The 20,453-nt window shown below is 35.2% G+C and overlaps 2 protein-coding genes across 4 annotated transcripts; one reads left to right on the top strand and one right to left on the bottom strand.

Moving 5' to 3' along the window:
- Window positions 1-110: 110 nt before the first annotated feature.
- Window positions 111-1,803, top strand: LOC126863976 (U6 snRNA phosphodiesterase 1). The gene is made up of 4 exons (XM_050614790.1): window positions 111-495; window positions 825-967; window positions 1,039-1,376; window positions 1,525-1,803. Exons 1-4 carry the CDS (start codon window positions 404-406, stop codon window positions 1,711-1,713), a joined length of 762 nt encoding a protein of 253 aa, XP_050470747.1. The 5' UTR covers window positions 111-403; the 3' UTR covers window positions 1,714-1,803.
- A 124-nt stretch (window positions 1,804-1,927) lies between these two features.
- LOC126863973 (sorting nexin-8-like) lies at window positions 1,928-20,287 on the bottom strand. Of its 3 annotated transcripts, none has more exons than XM_050614779.1 (9): window positions 19,944-20,287; window positions 19,266-19,435; window positions 6,362-6,494; window positions 5,034-5,227; window positions 4,605-4,722; window positions 3,936-4,395; window positions 3,584-3,800; window positions 2,855-3,043; window positions 1,928-2,609 (listed from the first exon to the last, which is right to left on the bottom strand). In XM_050614779.1, exons 2-9 carry the CDS (start codon window positions 19,431-19,433, stop codon window positions 2,523-2,525), a joined length of 1,566 nt encoding a protein of 521 aa, XP_050470736.1. In that variant the 5' UTR covers window positions 19,434-19,435; window positions 19,944-20,287; the 3' UTR covers window positions 1,928-2,522. The 3 variants fall into 3 exon arrangements, with proteins under 3 accessions (XP_050470736.1, XP_050470737.1, XP_050470735.1); XM_050614780.1 differs by having other exon boundaries at window positions 19,266-19,393; window positions 20,020-20,287; XM_050614778.1 differs by having other exon boundaries at window positions 19,266-20,287.
- Between the last annotated feature and the right edge of the window lie 166 nt (window positions 20,288-20,453).

The raw sequence follows: 20,453 nt of genomic DNA, 5'->3' as shown, positions 1-20,453 counted from the left end.
GAAATTTTATTTTGTTTTATATTCAGTAATTAAAAGCAACAAAAGTTATTTAATTAATTTTTACAATAAATCATGTGTATATACGTATGTATATATTAACATAGTATATACTATACATGTTATTTTATTTTGCGTTATGTTCTGTTCGCATTTGTAGCTTAGTAGATTGGAAAACTTAACCTTACAAATGCCATTCGAAAGTCATTAAAAGAAATTTTAATATTACTATTTTCTTTATATTTATAATCTTTAAACTCAATGTATTTCGAACAACAAAGATTAAATATTACCGAAACATGACTGTATTTTGAAAAAATAAAAAATCGAACAATTAGTTATAAATAATTTCAAAATATAACCTCAAAGGATGAAAGATTTAAGTTAATTACAAATATTATATACTATGTCAGGTTTAGATTTGTTAAGTACGTACGCTTCTGATTCTGAAGAAGATGAAATTAATGATAACAGTAAATCTGAGGAAAATTCTAAACGGTATCTGTCTTCTTTGGTTTTTATAATTATTATACTTACGATTTCTTCTAAGTATTCAAATACATTTTAATAAATTGTTAGGTATGTTTATAATTGGAATAACTATTCATTTTTATAGTATGCATGTATTGAGAAATGTATATTTGATAAATTTATTTTTTAACTTTTATAAACAGATTTAACGATTTATACGAAGGTATCACATGCGCGTTCATTATCTATGTTTAGACTTGGCAGATTTAAATTCGAAATAAATAGTTAAAAAAAAGTTCTAGTAAAGTAAATATTTGTACTAAAAAAAATCGTAGAAAATAACTTTTATTTTATAGATTACCTTTGCCTAGAAGCATTACAGCATGGAAAGGTGTTCCTCATCATGAAGAAGTAGATGATAATCCATTACAACATGAGGGAAGAGTAAGAAGTTTTAAACACGAACGTGGTAACTGGGCCACGTTAATTTATATTGACTGTTAGTATTTAATAAAGGTATATATATTTTAATTACAAGAATAAAATCATTATAGCTACTTTAAATTCCAGATGAACCCAGCGAGGACATGCTCTCATGGATGTTTTCAGTTTTGGGAGAAGTGCCAGTTAAATGTAATATATTTTCTGAGCAATTTCATATTAGTCTATCAAGAACTTTAATTTTAAAGTTTCATTGGATTGAATCCTTCGTAGAGGAGACCAAGAAGTTATGTGAGCAGACAGATCAGTTTAATTTGGAGCTTCTAAACGTACGGGCATATACTAACGAGGAAAAAACTCGAACTTTTCTTGGGATAGAATGTATCGATTGTAAAGGAGTCCTTGGTCATTTTGTGAAAAATGTTAATAAGTTGCTTGCCGAATATGATTTACCAGCTTTTTATGAAGTAAGTAATGTATTTTAAACAATGATTATATATGTTATACAAAAGTGCAACAAGTTCTTTTTGATGAAAGTTTTATATTTATTGCTTTATAACATAAGCAATTATAATACGATAATAATGATAATAAATTATCATTTTCCACATTTAGGATTCTTCTTATCATGTAAGTTTTTTATGGTGTCTTGGCAACAAACTGTCAGTTCTAGACGATCAAGCACGCTTTTTGACTATTAAATTAAATCAATTTTTGATTGAACATGCAGAGGCGAGATATATAAATGTCAATAAAATATATCTTAAGATTGGAAACAAGTTATATGTATTTAAACTGAGGTAACAAATAATAATAATTGATACGAATTAAATGTAAAATACTGATAATAAAAAAGTTACACTATAATATAATGACAATTTTTTGAAAACTTTACTTTTTTAAAACTTTACTTTACGTGTTCTTTTTCCCTGTGTTAGTATACCTAAAAATCTTTACATTTAAGATTGAATTCAAGTAATTCGTAGTTTAATAGGAATATAAAAGTAAATAAATGCGATTATTCAATAACAATATATATTTTGTTGCCAGTATACAAAGGCGGGTATCGTATATAAATGTGTGTAAAATATACCGCGTATCCACGATCAACGTGATGTACGGAAATTACATTAATTCTCGTCAGACTTCTAAATCGTATAAAAAACACAATATGTCGGTAAACAAATTATTTACAAGTTTTTAGTATTTTTATACAGGAGTTTTATCTAATTATTCATCTTTACAAAAGAAAGCGTCATTTATTGTATATACAATATTATATGCTCGTCTAACGAGTATCGGTTACCTCATAAAATATATTAAGTACACAACAAGGAATGTATTACAAAAGTCTTCGAATTGTATATGTTTAAAATATAATAGCATTGTACATATTTTTATAAATCTAATTGCAAACGTTTAATTACGTAATGTATCTGGATTCTTCTTTTTAAATGATCAGTGTTTATTACTAATAATGATATATGGCGCAATTAGATATATTTGTCTTTTAAATGTTTTTAATATGAGCATCTTATAACGGTTATAATTATTTCGCGACATTTTTCTTCCTTAATAATAAGGCTTACCTTTACCTAGGTTTTCGTTCCTCGCTATGAAATTCCATTTGACCCACTGGTTGATTTCTCTGGTAAACACTTCATAATTGTTGGCTCTATCAACTTCCACACCTCAGCGAGCTATGGCGCATTTTAAATGTTATTTATTTAAATATTTGGTAAAAATACTACTTCGATCATTTTCATCCTGATATATTTACGAAAGATTGCAATAAAAATATTTTTCTCTTTCTTACATTTATGAATAACACTTACCAAATTCTCAGTTTTTTTTGCTTTTGTTTATTTTTGATAGCATAAACACGGTAAAAATTATCGTAATAAAGTATATCATAAAATATGTAGGTATCGTGAAGGAATCTTACCTCGGAATGGCCGCGTATTTGAACATTGACAAGACTTTGTAGAACCGTGGCGAGTATTTCCAAATGAGCGTGAACGAGCTGCGTCTCCATGTGTAAACAGTGTAACGAAAAGCAATTTCGCAACTCGACGTTTGCAATCACCGATTCTTGAGCAACCATCTTATTTTCCAGGTATTCGACGGTGTCACTCTGTAAATAAAAAGAAATTTGAGACATTAAAGCAGTTAATAAGAATGTTTTACTTTTGATAATTTATACTCTGTCATAAGATATACTATTACACGATATTAAGCACTATTACAAAATAAAGTCATAATATCTAATAATACTAATACGAGGAAATGGCACATTATTTTGCTTTTGCTATTAGTATCGATCCAAACTCATTCTGAAGCTATAGGTAATAATATGTCACAGACTTTTGAAGTGAAACATGAATGGTATAATAATCAATACAAAGGAGTAAGGGAACTTGTGGAAATGCAACAGCTGCACACATCAGCCTGTTTTCAATTGGGACGAATTATGTAAGACGATACAAGCTCGAGATTATATATTATCACATTTTTCCTCTGACATTAACATAAAAGACCTTGAGCAATTTCCGAATAATCACGTAATGACGGCGCACGCGGTTACAGTGAGTCGAGTTAAGTCACTGGATAAATATACTTTTCTTAAGGCTGTAAATCATCGTTTGCCGTTCGTCCATCTCGAAGGATCACTTACGTCAGTTCCGCGTATAACGCCCTGCATTTGTCTCTTCTTTAAGGACAACATCGTAGATAAAGCGCGCTGATGATCAGCGCTGACACCACGCTCGTGCCTTTCGCATAGGATTCTATGCGCCACTAGCACGTCCAACAGGAGATTCAGCCTTTCACATACTCTCGTTTCCTCTCTGACTGCTTGTTGTAGAGCTCTCGTTGAAAGTAGATTAAATTCTCTGAAATTACGAATACATGAGAATTCCTTTAGAACAGAATAAATATATAGTAAAATAACAAAGTAATTAGTAGCTTGGTGATAAATTAGATTCAATATCGAACGAAGTCTCGCGTTATCTCGCGTGGACGCTTACTTTGAAATTATGTGGAAGCCCTTCTTCATCTCTTGCCAAATAGTGGAACCACCGGTGGCCCATGCCGTAGTGCCATGAGGTTCTGAGGCCAAATTGCTTAGTTGCGTACCCAGTTCTGCCATATCTACCGCGTAACTATGCGATCTGATTGCCAGACAATCAGCGATATTCTTCAGTCGAGAAATTCCAAGAAGTATTACTCTGATTTGGTCGCGGCTGTTTGCAAATTCGGTTAATGTTTCCGGTGGCACCAGTTCCTTTGCCCTCGACGATAATTCTGACGTCGCGAACTCATCGGGTACTCGCCTAAATACTTCTCGAATCTTGTGTTGCGTTTCTTCACCGGTGTAAGTAAAGAAGAATTGTACAATGTGGTCTTTGCTCACTACAGGGTGACGAGCGATCACGGTGAGAAATCTTAGCAAAGATCGTCTTCTTTCTTCGAGAAATTGAGAATCCGCTGTAAATATTTATGTTACAGTTAGTAATCGTGTATCGTTAATCGTATATTAGAACGTATCTGTTATAATCAGAATAATATATCTTGCAGTATTTCAAGTAGTAAATTAATAGTCTATTAATAGTCTATTAGTATTATTTTTATTTTCTTCGATATCGACATTCATAGCATCTACCACTATAGAATACACGAAGAAACCAAGACTTTACCTCCAACGATTTTCTTCGGTGGTAATTTCGGTATCAACCTGTAGGGAAATCTCGCCAAGAGAAGTTCGTGCAACGACACGAAGTCGTTGTAACGTCTATAAACGACGGAATTGAATCTCTGCAAATAGAGGAAACTGTTTTCAACCATACTTCCATAATCGCACGTATCATAGATATTTTATTAATTCCAGCCTCAAGGCGAATGCATTACGTTTCGAAAAAATGAGACTAACTTATATAATAAGAATTGAAACTTATATAATAGGAATTTATTATCTTATTATACAAGTTGATTATAATATATTATTATAATAAGAATTGAAATCGAAATTAAATATCAAAAACTAAAATTGAGAGTAACGTTAAAAATGTATTTTTGCAAGTATAGAAAATTAAAAAAAAAAAAAAAAGAAAAAGAAGAACACGTACTTTGCTGGTCACTTGATACTCCACGTGTTTCAAAAAGATTCCTTTTTTCTCAGGCACTAAGTTCACCTCTATCGTATCCAGATTGCATATATCGGAATAAGTGAGATTCAATTTGGCTGGATTGCTGCCTTTGTGCAATCTTTGAGCCAAAAGTGTTACCTCGGAGAGATCGCCCAGAACAGGAACAGGTAACTCTATGGAAAAAACAAACATTAAGAAAGATTTTAAAGCGTTGGATGGAATGAAACGGACCAGTCGCGACAAGACTATAATTTAACAAGACTCTGAAAAATCAGCAAGGATATAGTCGATAATATCGTACCACGTTAGCTCGCTTTTTATTCCTTTGTCTGTTCGTTTTAGGTGACGAATAATTTATGGCGACAACGTGGATCGTATCGATAAAATCTACGGTACGGTTAGATCGCGTGTAGTTTATTATAATTATTCTCCTATATAGTCACAAGCAAGTAACTTCTTGAAGCATTGTCGCTCCACCAATGTGAAAGGTAATCATCGTCGTAGCCGCAACCTCGATACTGGAAAAGGCTTTTCAGACCTACGACACTTTGTTGCCTGTTCGTGATAAGATCCGATGCTCATCCTTGATTGCTTGTTCGTCGTTTCGCTTCTTGTTACGTCGAATAGTATAGAATACAACGTAGAACAATTGCAAAGAGAAGACCTTCGACACGCGATCTTTGAGAATGAATCGGTGAGAACTTGGGAAAATTAATCGTACGAAAAATTGGACGAGTTGCGCAATCGGTTATTTGTTCATTTGAAAATGAAACTCGTCTACCAATTTATTTTGTTCGATTTGAATTTTTTACTGTGGACGACAGAGTCACAGCGGGAAAGATTATCGAAAGAACGGTGCACTTCCGGTGAACAGCTTTCGTTCGTGACGAAGCAACGTTTTCTTCGCGATAAGGGAAACGACTGATTGTGTTGGTCAGTGACATCAATAAAAACCAGGTTTCTTTGCATGGATGTTAATCACGATACTATTCTTTCTATTATCAGAAATCACTGTGTGCTAAGCGGCTAATTACAGCGTTGCTTTTAGTAGCGTGCACTCCGTTATCCGTCGAATGGACAGTAGCAAAAGTATGCTTGCTTCTTCGTCAGAGTATTTTTGAGTGTTTACGTCGATTTAGAATCTTTCGAAAAGGAAAAGAAAGTCGTTCGTTTGGTTCGTTAATTTACAGCAAGTAAAAGATTCTATATATGCAAATGTATATACGATAAAATCAATTTATACAAACTTTTCTATTATCCTTAATCGCGTCAAGTTTACGTTCGAACGAAAAAAGCGAGTAACGTACCTTGAGATTCGGAATTCTCCAGAAGTTTGTCGCTCGGGTGTTTCCCTTGCTGAGCAAACGCGACTAGAGCAAGACCCTTGTACAATCCGCTCCTGGTCAGATAACCCGTCTTGCTGTCCACGAGTTCCCATATCTAATTGCAAGGAAAAGAGAAAAAATTGCTAAAATCCAAAACAATATCCACGAGGAAGTTCGGTGCTTTCTTTTTCCCAAGAATTTCCAAGATGGAATATAGACTTTTAACGTAACATTAACGTCAGAATACACGCACAATGTACGCATTTAATTCTGCTACGGCGATGAATTTTTACACGCGTCCTACGAGTTATATTAAAATAATATTTAACTAAACAAATACGAGATCTAGATACTTATATCCTTAAAAAAATTAATCGCACGCATTAAAGCAGATTTATTAGAATCGTTATGTTCACGGCGTAAAACTAATTTGTTACACTTATTTAATTACACGTTTTATCAACTAAACGATATTGGTAAATTCGTAGATGGGCATAGTCAGATTCGTTCGTTCAGTAGCTTTAATTTTTAATGGAAACGTTCGTAGAAATGTTGTATAATGAATCCGGCATTTTTATGAAAATTAAAGAAGATCGTAGTTTCGTATAAAACATTTTTTTCTCGAACTTCGTCTCCATTTGGTAATCGTTCTGTTATTCCGGCTCAGGAAAGTCCCACATCGACGATTTTTTCTTTTACCGTCGATACGATTCTCACAACGAGGCATTGCCGAGACGAAATTCAATCAAGGTCGAATTTAATAGCAACGAATCTTTCATCGCTGAGTCTTGTCCTTTGCATTCCTATCTGACAATAGCGTGTATTTTTTCTCTCGTTATATAATTCGTAAAGAACGTAACGAAGATGTATTATCTTTATTCACGCAGCAGGTTCTACGGAAGTTCGCATAGGTTGAAACAAGCGTGGAAATTGTAGCTTCAAGAAATTATTATTTCTTAAACCGTTAAAGATTTTTAACGTATTCAAGAACAGATCGATTCTACGATTATCTTTCATTATTTATCATTTTGTTATCTATCATGGATTTTCGAGAATCTTGTAATCGATAGGAAAAAAAGAAGAAAAAGTTTCGGTGCATAAAAGTGTTCGATTATTCAAATATCACAGCCAGTTCCTTTCCATCAATTCCCAGTCCTTTAAAAATTCTTTTCACGCCTATGCATTGGATTTTTTTTCTATTCAAAATAGCACGATAACCGCAACCTGAAATTTGAAAGGTACGCCTAGTAGAAAATAACACGGTTGCGCAAAAGGCGCGCGCGGGAAAATTATGGAACAGGTTTGCGATGAAAACCATGAGAAAGAAGGAAGAATATCAGCCTTATTCCGTGCGGAGACGACTTTCTCGACGCTGCGTGACCGATAAAAGTTCAGGGTTGTACGAAATAATTCCTCCCTTTGTTTCTTATCGCCTAAATCCAACAGTGCTTGGAAAAACACCACGAAACGATTTGCGTCGTGTAAACAGGTGGCCGTGAAAAGAAGAGAAGAGGAAAAATAATCTCGCGTTTAAAGATTCAAAAACGATTCCGACATATTTCAAGAGGAGAAGACGAAGAGATTCGAGTTACCAAGTAACCCAAACGCAAAATCGTCACCTAAAATTTTATCGAAACAATCCTGGCAACGACTTATTCGCCGCTTCGTATCTCTATACGAACCAATTTAATTTTCCGTACGAACGGAAATCGAAGAAGAATACTAATAAATAACGTTACTTAAATAACGAAAACGCGAAACTTGTACGTCTCGAATCAGTGAACAGTCGCAGTTAGAATTTGCCACTCTATACCAAATTTGTATTTATCGAAAACTAAAAGAAGGTATGTTCGTTAACAAATGTAACTGGTTTCGTCTCATCCTTAATTTCCATTTGCCATTTCATCGTTATTTTCACTTGCGAGGTTAATCGAAACCGGATGAGATACCAGTAACTAATCTTTCTTATAACTTACAAATATACCTAATTTTTATCACTATGTATCGCGTGTATATGTATACGCAGCGAGTTGTATGGGATTGAACTAAAAGCAAGCCGAGTACATATTTACAACACGAGAAACAGACGAGAGTCGTGATTTTATTTAAAAACGGTTTAATTCCACGTAATTCGCGCGATACACTCGACTAACGGTGCAACCTCGGTTAACACTGCGAACGAGTCCGAAGGATTAGGCCATAAATGAAAGTAACTGCATTCCAAGAATTTTTATAACTTTGCTCTGCCATTTTACCTCTCCTTCTATCATTCCCACTGGCTCTCTGTCTTTCCACGATCTGGCAGAATAGGCGCAGACCGCACGTTACGCGCATCTAGATTTCTGCTCCGACATTCACGATAACCCATCGTCCGTGTCATTCTGTAATCGAGCATTTTTACCAAAACGTGATAACGCAGATTTTCCTAAGCGTGAACGAGAAAGACGCTCGTAAGTTACATTCTCTGTTGCTTTTTTCGAAAAGTTTCTCCATTAATCGAACATTCGACGGATAGATTCGAGGAGAGAAGTAGTTTCCAAGAGGTTGCGTTAGTTTTGAATGTTACGACGGTAGTAGGGAAATAAGTTAGTAGAATACGAATGAACTTCAACATATCTCCTATTCAAGATACAAATGACTGTAGAATGCAAATGATTCTTTGTAAGACGAGCTTTAACAACGCAATGTATTCAAATCACAATTTCTTGGCATACGACAGCAGGATGCGATTAAACTTGTCTCTACAAGAATAACGACTTATTGTCACGTATCGAACCTACCTACTTCTCTGCCGTGTTTTCGTCAGAATGTAGATGTTACGTAGAAGACACAAGAAATCACGAAATTGACAGATCACCGGTGATCTCCTCGCGTCCTACTTCCGAACGTTTCATAAATAAGCTAAAAAATTGTACTTTAACACTAGAATTACCGCACCAGTCGAATAGACTGGTTTTACAAATTTATTTTCAAATTCCTACTTCGTGTTATATTTTTTCCCGCGACGATGTAATCACTTTTGCAACGATAACTAAAAGAATAATATAATGAATTTTATTTTGTTGTTTTTTATGTATTCAAACTGAAAATAATTTTGTATCAAGGCCAGTCGAAACGACCGGTACTTGTCAAAGTGTAAAAGGATCCTGCAATCTGTTTATCCAATCCCAATTAACCAGTTTCCTTGTTTTCTACAAAACTTTGTTAAACTTTTACCGCGTATCATTCGACACGACGATATCAGTTATCAGGACAATTGCGGGTCGATCGCTAGATCGTCAGATGCTAACGCTAGAAACACCACATCAGTCGAAACGACTGGTTCTACAATCTTGTAAATGTGTCGACCCTCGTTTAGGGATGATGGTCCCAAATGGATTAATAATACCAAAAACATACTACATAACATGGAATTTCTTCTATAAGAAAGTAATAAATCAATGAATATACAAATATTCTATTGTTACGTATTTTTTAAAGACCAGTCATTTTCACTGATTTTGGTAGAAATAGCTTCGTGTTAACTATCGGTAGTTCTAGTGTTAAATATGGTAGTAAAATTTATTGTACGAATCAAACAGAGTGACGGTTCAGAGCGTTATAACGAAAAAGATGTTGAGAGCTGATTTCGGAGGGTTGTTATACCAAGGTTTGATCCCTCTGGAGGGGTTTTATCGTCGAGTGTATATCAGACGCGGCTATTCTGTTGCTATCTGGTTATGTTTAGTCTATCCTATTACCGTTTTTGAGCGTGTGACACAGGCATATCCATCGTCGCATCGCTGATCATCTGATAAGACGTAAAGATGTCAGTCGCTGATTTGCGAGTGTCACAGAGCCATAAATTAGCGATAGAAAAACCAAGAGGGTCTAACGAACATGCCGCAAGCCATCGAAACAACAACGTAGAGGGTGTTCCAGTGTCAGAAAATGGTAAGAGTATGACCATCTCTGACCTGAAACCCTTCCATAGGAGCCAAACTCATAGTATACAGGGTGGTTGGTAACTGGTGGTACGAGCGGAAAGGGGGTGATTCTATGCGAAAAAAGAAGTCGAAAATATAGAATACAAATTTTTGTTTTTAATCTTTCCATCGAGACAACGATCTACAGTGAGATCCGTTATAACGAGACGCGATAAAGTGCACGCGTACCGAGCCAAAATTCAAAGTCGATTTTCTCGAAAACGAAGCCTCGAACGAAAAATTTTTATTCTATATTTTCGACTTCTTTTTTTAGAATCTATTTTTCTAATTTTTAGATTCTTTAGAATCACCCCCTTTCCGCTTGTACCACCAGTTACCAACCACCCTGTATAAACGTTCCTAAAATCAGCTCTCGACATTCTCTGTTCTAACATTTTTAACTGTCTCACTGTTGGATTCGCATAATAAATTCTGCCAGTATGACTCTTTTTTACCTTGCTCGTAAAACGTTTAAACTTACGCGAAATGATTCGAACGACGCTAGGAAACGACCAGTGATTTTTTTAATTTCACCACTCCCCGTGTTTTCGACGTAACACGAGCAAAGACGAATTTCAACGTAGAACAGGGTCGAACGAGAGAGAAAAAAAGGAGGCGAAAAGCGAAGCTATTTTTAAGGAAGATTTTGCTTATTACAATGCATTAATATTATATCTATATACAATGTTATGTTAAGAAAACTAGAAAATTATGAACTAAAACAATCCAAAAGCGATACAAACTTTCGAAACTCAGGAAATAAAAGGATACTCCGATAAATCTAAGAAATTACTACAAGATCGTAAAGGGGAAATTATTTATACGCATTCTCAGAGCTATCAGGTTGTCCGAAAAGTTTCTTTCGTTTTATAAGGAAATAATAGAAGCACAATGTTTTTTTGTTTTACATTAGTTTATTGAATTATGCACGAACATAACGATAGAAATGGATCATAGCTAATTCGATGAAACAATATAAAACAGAAATTGTTGTTCATCCATTATCACCTTATGAAACGAAAGAAACTTTTCGGACAACCTAATACCTACGATCAATTTTCACTAACAGTTATTTCGTTCCTTAACAAGTCAAATCCTGTAAAGTGGCCGCGATAGCCACGTGTTCTCTTTACAAGACTAATTTAACATCTGGGCGATTTCCATTGTAAGAAACGACGAAAGATTTAGGAAGCGAATAAAGAACGTGCGAATGGGGCCGTGGCAGAGACGGAAGAATGGAAAAAGAAGGAAAAGCGAGTGCGTTCGAACGTGAAATACGGGCAAATACAAAAGTGGACAGAGAGTGCAGTGTGTTCCGGTGGTTGTTCTCGCTGCTGGAAAGCGTCGCACTCCTTCTTCTCTAGTCGGTTTCACGAGCATTATTAAACCTTAATCGTTGATCAAGTTCACCGGTAAAGGAAACTACAATGAAAATAAGTCCCTTGTTCGCGGTACGTGCGAACCTGGTCGCTGAACAATCGCCGCGAAAGCTGGCAGTGTGCGCGTCACGACAGCTCGTCTTTTCAATTTCAATAATCCCTCTCTTTCGCTGTTTCTCTCTTTTTCTCCCTTTTTACCTCCGCTGCATTCGAATCGCGCCGAGGAATTCTCCTCTGAAATACGATTGCCCGTGACCCGACGAAACAACCGTTTTCCTATTTTATTCTCCGTTTGCGTTTACACGGCATTGCGAAGCATGGACGACCGCAATTTGCACGAATAGTCTCTTAAAATCTTCTTTTCAGACGATTTTCACGGAACATCGAACGTCGAGAGGAAAGTTACCGATTTCGTGCGTTCTTTTGAAAGTTGCGTTACTCGTGTGGTAGTTTAATCGGCGTTGAACGTTGCGAATTGTACACGGTGCGGTGTTAAAACGCTTTTGTTCATCGTTATGTTTATCTTGTATTCTCGATCGATTAGGTATTCGGACCGACGATCAAACGTCTTCCTTTTATAGAGAAAGAAGAGTGCATGTGAGTGTATAAAAGAACGTAAATGATCAGCCTGGTCTTAGGAAAGGTCAAGGTATTTACTGTTTAAGGAGATCCAAGATCCAAGCTATCGTTCATAGGTTTGATTTGAAAATTCTTGCGGCTTTATATTACGTCTGCAGCTTTATATCGTTTAATTAATCGATTAATGTTTCGAGGCTCTCTTCTAATACTAAACGAGAGTAAACGAAATAAAGCGAGAACTGTACCTGATACTATGATAATATAAGTGGACGTAATAACGAAGGAGAAAATAAACGAAAAAGTTGGCAGGAACACTAGATAGTAGTACATGTATGTGTATAGCGGTAAACAGGAAGAGGAAATGATACGAGCGTAGATATACGACATCTTCCAGCTCCGAACGTTGGAAAACTTTCTAACGTTCGATCAACGTCAATCTCGTACCAAGGACGTATTAAGTTTTATATGTAAAAAAAAAAAAAAAAAAAAGAAAGAAATTAGACGAAATTATTGGCAACGAGAAAGGAGAAATAAATACAAGTCGAACGAACGAAACGAAATAAAAAAGAAAATAGGAGTAAAGAAGCATCGATAAGCAGGAAGAGGGAAGACGAACGCGTGTGTATCGTATAAAGCGCGAAACAACTGGAATGTCATTAAACAAAATTAGTCTCGTCCGCGACGGAAGAAAATCAGAGGGAAGGGAGATCGACTCATGACTATGGCTATCACGATGGCTTTATCTCACGTGCATACTACGTTCGTGTCGATCGTCGCATGGTACGCGTGCGAGGATCCTATAACCTGATCTACTAAACTTCCTGTTAATATCGTTCTTCTGTTTTCTAATTTAAAATTTATTTTATTATATTATTTTCAGATTATCGTATTATTTTAATGAAAATTTCACTTTTTTTTTTTTTGAACGAAACTTGTACAGTGTCAACTACGATTAATAGTAATTTAATCTTTCGTAATCCGCGAGGGAAAATTACGTTTTTATTAATTATTAATAGGAGGAACACGTCTTTTCGTACGATATTACGAGGAAGACTAAATGCATTAACATTTAAAACCTGTTTCGTCGAAGAGGATTGCACATGTAGCGCACGATGTTTCACTACGTTCGATAGTTTTCTCTTATTGCGATGCTTGATAGGATTTTCCCTCCGTTTCAGAGCGTACAGCCTTGAGTTTTGAGTCCTTTGTTCTTCGCGTAGAAATATAAATGTACTTCGTTTCCAACTTTCGACTAAAATTAAATACAAAGAATCGAGCTATTTGTCGATTTCCATAAAAGAAAAGAAGGAACAGAGCTCTTTAAACAACTTGGATATAAATCTGTCGTATTCTTTATTTTAAGCGTATTCTCAAGAGAAATGCGTAAAATGTCGATAATTAAACTAGATCGACTCGCCAACTAGGAAGATCCGACGATCGAACAGTATCTTTTTCTTTTTATTCGATTCCTCCGCTGTTATACGTATTGGCTTGGCAACTAAGTGATTGCCGCCTTTGTCATTAGGTGGCAATGACAAAATCCGCAATCACTTAGTTGCCAAGCCAATACGTGTAAACACGAATCTGTGCAACTTTCGTTAATTACACATCAAAAGATATGCCATTACGTCACCGTGAGTGAAAATTTTACTATTCCACGTTTCACATCTCGAAGATTTCACCATCCTGTTATGAAAGCTCTTACGCTCATATTTATTTAATTCTAAAACTATTCACTCGCAGATATCTATTAAGAATCATAATTAACAAAATTAATGTTAACAATAATTCAACGACTTTTTTACCGTTACTCGCTGCGTGATTAGTATACGATAGCACAGAATTTAGATAATTAACGAGATGGCTATAATCATGGAAAAAGTAGAAAATAAGATGAAAGGAGCACGAATATTGAAAGAGTATCGTCTATAAAAGTTTCGTGGAATGTCCGTAAAGGGTTGAATATACGTGTAAACAAGCACGAAAGCAAAGGGACACTTTGGCACTTTGCATCATCTTCTGAATCGGCCTATTTATAGTGACCCGCGATGACTAGCGATAAAGCAGCGACCCACGTAACGTTATTTTGATTGTGTCGTTAGTCAATGAACGAGACGCGACGTTCAATCCCTGTTACGTCCTATCGCGACGTGTTGTGTCATGTCGTGTCGCCCTGTCGTTTCTAATTACCCCAACAATCGTGCTCGGCAGATTTTTCAAAAACAAGTGCCGATGATCGTCTAACGATGATAATCTAACGCGACAAAGTAGCGCGTAGTAGAATGTTTTTTTAAATAAATTTTATATCGTATTTTGTGAAATTTCGAGATCAACGAAGGAACATTTTTATAGAAACGTAGTTACATTTTCTTTGTTTGTCCTGTGTTAAGGTATAGCGTGAAAATTTGGAACGTTACAACAACGCGATCAAATTTTTAAAAGGACGTGATCTTCTCTGAAGATTATAAAACTCAATCTACGTTTTCAAGCGGAACGTTAATGATTATATTTAAATATCGTTGAAAGAAAGTTTGCTTGCAAATAGAGTCATAACAGGTACGTCGATTCGCAACACGTCGAATTTCGAACGTTTTGTCAACTTTTAGACCGCGCAAGATTTTAACGATAAGTTTGAGAAACTTTTTGTTCGATTTAGGAAAATGTAATATCGCACAGATATAAGATGATCGTATTACACACACGATTATGAAAATAGCGAGTTGCTTTCTGCTGTATGATCGTCTTAATGTAGTTCAAGAAACTATCCTACACGAATAGTGCTTTCATTCATAAATATAAGCTTCACAACTGTAAGCAGATACTTGACGTAATCTAGTAATTACGAATGGAACATAAGTGATTTTGCAACGTACATTGCAGAGAAAAAAGCTCGTCATACCGATTGAAAATATTTATAGTTTTATAGAAATTAATTTTTCGATTGACACGAGTAATCTGCCGAACATAAATACGATGAAAATTATAACGTACGAAAACCGCAATTGTGAAACGTGCAGTCAATTTCGATAAATTTTCTGATTTTTATGTTATCGGAAAAGAAGTGTGGAATAATGTAAAAGTAAGGGGAAAATTATTGTGCAATAAGAAATTCCAGAATCGAACGATTAGAAAAATTCGGAAATTTGAAAACCTAAACATAGAAGACTCGGGGACACGAAGATGTAAACGACTTGAAAATTTCAAAATGAAAAGTTATTGGGTTGGTCAGTTATTTCGTCATTAGATGGTAATGACAAAATCCACAATCACATGGTTGCCACAATCCAATATATTGACGCAACGTGGACTTTCGATGCAGCGATTATTTGAACGAATACGCAAGTATAAGCAGATGTAAAACCTTAAAATTTTTAACTTTTGTATCCTTGTCGTGAAAATGTCCAAGTGATCTTCCGTAGAAAATAAAAAACACTGCTAAAAAAAAAAAAAAATAAAAAATAAAAAATAGATTAACGTAGCATAGTCAGAAATAGAAATAACTTGTTAGGTCCAAAGATATCTACAATTTTATAATTACTATTTTCTCCCTGTGATCTTCGTTGTAAATATGAAAACACTGAGATTTGTAAGATGCATTCATTGTAAAGCGTTTGTAGCTGACCCTGCTACGTAATCTTCCACTATTATAAAGGGGCGTCCCGTGCAGACTATCGTGAGCGGGCGTGTTAATGATAAAATAATGATACCGTCACAGCAGACACAGGACAATATAATCGTTATGGAAAGAAATTTTATTCAACGACCGCAAAGCGATTGTCAACGATCACGAGTTGCCTGTACGAATGATAATTTCGAGGATTCTAGAAGTAACTAGAACTTCGCGTAGATCCTTATTTTTCTGATAATGACATTTTGTATACACAGGCACATGCTTTGCAACGTAAAATAATATCTCTCAACGATAAAGGAAGTTTCAAACAAGGATAAATTTGTGAAACTTACGACGGTATAATAGACGATAGCCTTGAAATTGCATAATCGCATAAAACAAACGTTACAATACCGATCCTTCTAAAACAAGCAAATTCGACGCGTGTAATTTAATTAGCACAGATGTTCCTCCATCCTTATTAATATCAAAAAGAAAAGAATTAATTTTATATAAAATATATCTATAAATATGAGAGATAGGATTAAAAAGAACATTTGTCCAACGTTGTTTCAGGAAATTATTGAGGAGGGGAGAGGGGAATCTTCGAAGTAGAAAATAATGACACAGGTCTCCTTTGTTTCTACGATTAATTCTAAAAGAAAAAAACAATCTCTCCCTGTAGATAGGAAAAATGTACAATTTTTTCTTTTAAAACCGATCTTTGCCTCGATAGACAACTAAATAGGATTACGTATAAGCGAAACGTTGAATCATATCATTAAATATGCATGTTTCGTGTGACCTCAGTGATTCAGACACACCGTTCAGAATACTAGTACCGAATACTAGTTCCAAATACCGTATGACTCGAGTCAAATACCATATGGCACGGCTTGAATATGTATTTGATCCTCTTCTTTTCCGCCATTCGTTTTTCTTCTGTTTTCGTCCATTCGGAAGGATAACACGAGACCGCAAATACGTAGAATCGACAAGAAGAACGTTCTCCGGCGTTTAATCGTCGAATAATAATCGTAAAAGAAATTCTGAAACGGGTTTTCCACAATGGAAACCGCTACCGCTACTCGAGAAATTTATTCACGCAGTATTATCTGTTTCGGGCACGTAGTTCGTATACCGTTGTACGATTTCGTTATCTAACCGTGTCGATGTATATATGTAATTCGTGTCATGCGATGCGTTTGCGCTGACAGTGACGTATTAATGATCGTTTAGCGCGTTTACCGTTGTGCACGAACTACAAATTGGTCAAAGTAGATTTAATTGGGAAAGGCAGCTTCGGTTGGTCTTTCGGTCTTCGAATTCGATTCGAATGGAATTACGATCGTTTCGTTGCACCAGCCAGACGTTCAATAACATCTTTATCGAACTAAGCACCGAATATTTTGATAATCGGTCCAGAATAAACCAGAAATGTAAATATAGGAACCCTGAGTATACAAAGCTTTCGTGTTAAAGAAGAATGTAAACAGATAGCAACGCAAATATTTCTCGTTAAATCCAGATTTTCATTGACAGAAAAAATGTCATTTTTACCACTTACAATCGCATTGTTCCGTGAAATATATGTAGTATAATATATACAGAATGTCCCAGTGTCGATGACGACGTAACTCGGAGCTGGTGATCGTACGTGAAAAAGTAAGTCGAAAATATGGAATACATTTTTTTCATTTGACGCTTTGTTTTTGAGAAAATCGACTTTGAATTTCCTCCGAGTACGCGTGCACTCGACTAGTATCGTGGCTAAACGAATCACGATACAGACCATATGCCGTAGCTTTTCGAGTAATAATAAACCGTGTAATTCTTAAGATTTACTTTATTAATGTAAATGTTGAAAATAAATACTGAAATAATTCATTATATTAGATACAATCTATTATATCTATGTAAGGTATATTTATTATCCACTATAGTTACCATCAAATAAATTAAAGGAGAAATAGATAAAGATGGTAATTACCATTTCCGTGTGGTAGTTTTATCTTGTTATCTTAAAATATTATATTTTATATTAAATTATCTGCAATGCAAAGAATAATATGTTTAAGTATATTAAAATATTCGTGTTTCAAAATCAGGACGTTGAACTGTTCTTGTTACCGACAAAGGACGATTATTGTTTAATATTAACGAAGCATGGTCGATTTTTATACGGACGATCTGACAATAACTGTTTCTTAAACTTAAAAGTAGCTGCTTACTAATAAGAAAGATCTCTCAACTTCCAATGAGTCATCGTCCTTTAGATGTATACAGTTTCTAATTTACTCAGGAAAATATAAATTTTACAAAAACTTGATTAGAAACGCGCATTTGCTATAATATTCATTATGCGTCATTGAATCATTGCTATTCACTAACGGTAAAAGATTGCATAATCCCATGCTGTATGCACACAAAACAACCATGCATACTTTGCATCAAAATAAAGAATACTAAAACAACGTTTTAACAACTCTACTTATCATAATAATTTTGTTGCGATAAATTTAATTGCGATAAAAGCAAAATATGAATAAAAAATATCCTAAATTATACTCAAAATATTTTTCAAATATTGAAGTTCAAGATATTAATTACCACGTTCGTTATCACAGGAAATTGACGCAAAATGTCCATTAAAGTTCATGTTTTGATCCTCGTACTGTACACGTTATACTTTGTATTATTAATGAGCCTTAATATTCAATGAGATCATTTTTAATACGCATTATATATTACAGATCGCTATTTATGCAGAATTCTAATTTGTACTAAATATATATTTGCTAAATATTTTGTTTCTTTGTAATTTGAATTATGACAGTCGTGTATCTACGACGTATATGTAAATGCTTTCTGTGATAAGTACATCCATTTGTTTAGCAGTTAAAATTAAAATAACGCACATATGTGACGCTGGTAGCGAACCTTTTAAATCGCTTGGAATATTAGTTTAAAAATTTAGTTACACGATTTACCTTAAAAATTAATTCAAAGAATTTAATATTAAATTTACTAACTTTCATTATCATAATTTTTTTATTTATTATACGTAAGAATGTATTAAATCTAATAACTTTATTAATTGCGACAAATGTAATAAGTTGAAAACGCGTTTCTCATCTAGTATGCATGAACGATTTAACCGTGATACGATACGGAAGAAGAGTTAACGCGCAGCTATAGCATTAACGGTGGCATTAACCTAAGCGCGGCGTGCGAAGAAATTACAAAGTTAAAGGCACGGTACTCTCTCTTCTTTCTATCTGGCAGTGGCTGGCACAGGCACAGGCTCAGCGACACGGAGAAAGAGACAAGAACGAGACAAAAAGGAAACATACCTGGCTGAGAACGGAGCTGCTCAGCTGAGACTTGACAAGAAGGGATTTAAACACCTCTCGTTCTACATTTCCACTTGTGGGAGAGCAGATCTTCTCGTAGACTTCTCTGTAGAACGCCGGTATGCAGCCTGGTTTGGTGCCGCGACGAGAACCAAAATAAAAGGACATCACTTCACGAGAAATCTCACTTTTCTTCAGAAAAATTAGCATTACGTAGAGACCGATACAAACGCGTTATTTACCAATTAGGAAAAACCCCAGAGATGTTAATGAGAATTATTATTGCGTAAACATGTGCCAACTTTAGATAGCGAATGCAATAGCGTATATCGATGATCAATGTTTCGAAACTGGAGTTTCAATAAATTCGTCCGATTAAATTTTGCCTAACCGTTTCTTTAACGTATACGTAATATCAATACGTATTTTACGATGGAATGTGAGCGTTAATCGTGAATATTTTGTTGATATTCTAAAAATACATCCAACGTGTAATATCTGAAAATGTGTTTACGACGCGATCGAATATAAATAATGAAACGTTTAATTCACAAACAGTGAAAAAAAAAGTTGTACAAACAAAGCACAACGCGCAAATATGATGCTATTAAGAGAAGGAAAGAAGGGAAGAGAAAGAAAGATGGAGTTAGTGACGCTCGACAACGTTAAAAGGGATACACGTTGATCTTAAAAACCGGACGACCTCGGGAAGACCTTGTCAAAGGTGCGTACGGTACACGGGTTTATCATTTACCGAACGACAGATCGGTCGACGCCATATTGGATCACTTGTAGATCATCCGGGATCCTGCGAGATGGTTGCGCCGCGGCTTTTCGAAAATACAGTCACGTTCCACGGATTATTTTTCGTACGATGTTTTATGAGCACTCGCGTTGCTTATTTTGATGGAATGACAATATGACCTGTCGGCAAGATACCAACGACAACACAAAAACACCAACAACATACGCCATTGCCGTGTGGCGCAAAACTGACGAGCTACCGCGATTTCTCCGGCAGGACCGTTCTTATTTCTCCCGCCGCGCATGCGCCCTCTCACACGTCCTACTTACACTAGCCATTGTGTACGATTCGAGCGCGGCAAATTCGTAACTCTGAAGTTTTGCGTTCCAAAGAATTATTTAATATTATATAATACTAAAAATCTATTATATATAAATGTTATG

Source organism: Bombus huntii, chromosome 3, assembly GCF_024542735.1.
Source record: "Bombus huntii isolate Logan2020A chromosome 3, iyBomHunt1.1, whole genome shotgun sequence".
Lineage (NCBI taxonomy): Eukaryota > Metazoa > Arthropoda > Insecta > Hymenoptera > Apidae > Bombus > Bombus huntii.
This window is presented reverse-complemented; position numbering and strand designations above follow the sequence as displayed.

Bases quoted from the DNA above. Each gene is read 5' to 3' on its own strand.
- LOC126863976 (XM_050614790.1), top strand. From the start codon at position 404: ATGTCAGGTTTAGATTTGTTAAGTACGTACGCTTCTGATTCTGAAGAA. The intron at 968-1,038 runs GTTAGTATTTAA...TTTAAATTCCAG, and splicing joins CACGTTAATTTATATTGACT to ATGAACCCAGCGAGGACATG. The intron at 1,377-1,524 runs GTAAGTAATGTA...TTCCACATTTAG, and splicing joins ATTTACCAGCTTTTTATGAA to GATTCTTCTTATCATGTAAG.
- LOC126863973 (XM_050614778.1), bottom strand. From the start codon at position 19,475: ATGCTAATTTTTCTGAAGAAAAGTGAGATTTCTCGTGAAGTGATGTCC. The intron at 6,495-19,265 runs GTATGTTTCCTT...CCTTGCAATTAG, and splicing joins GCAGCTCCGTTCTCAGCCAG to ATATGGGAACTCGTGGACAG. The intron at 3,801-3,935 runs GTAAGCGTCCAC...TCGTAATTTCAG, and splicing joins GGCTTCCACATAATTTCAAA to AGAATTTAATCTACTTTCAA.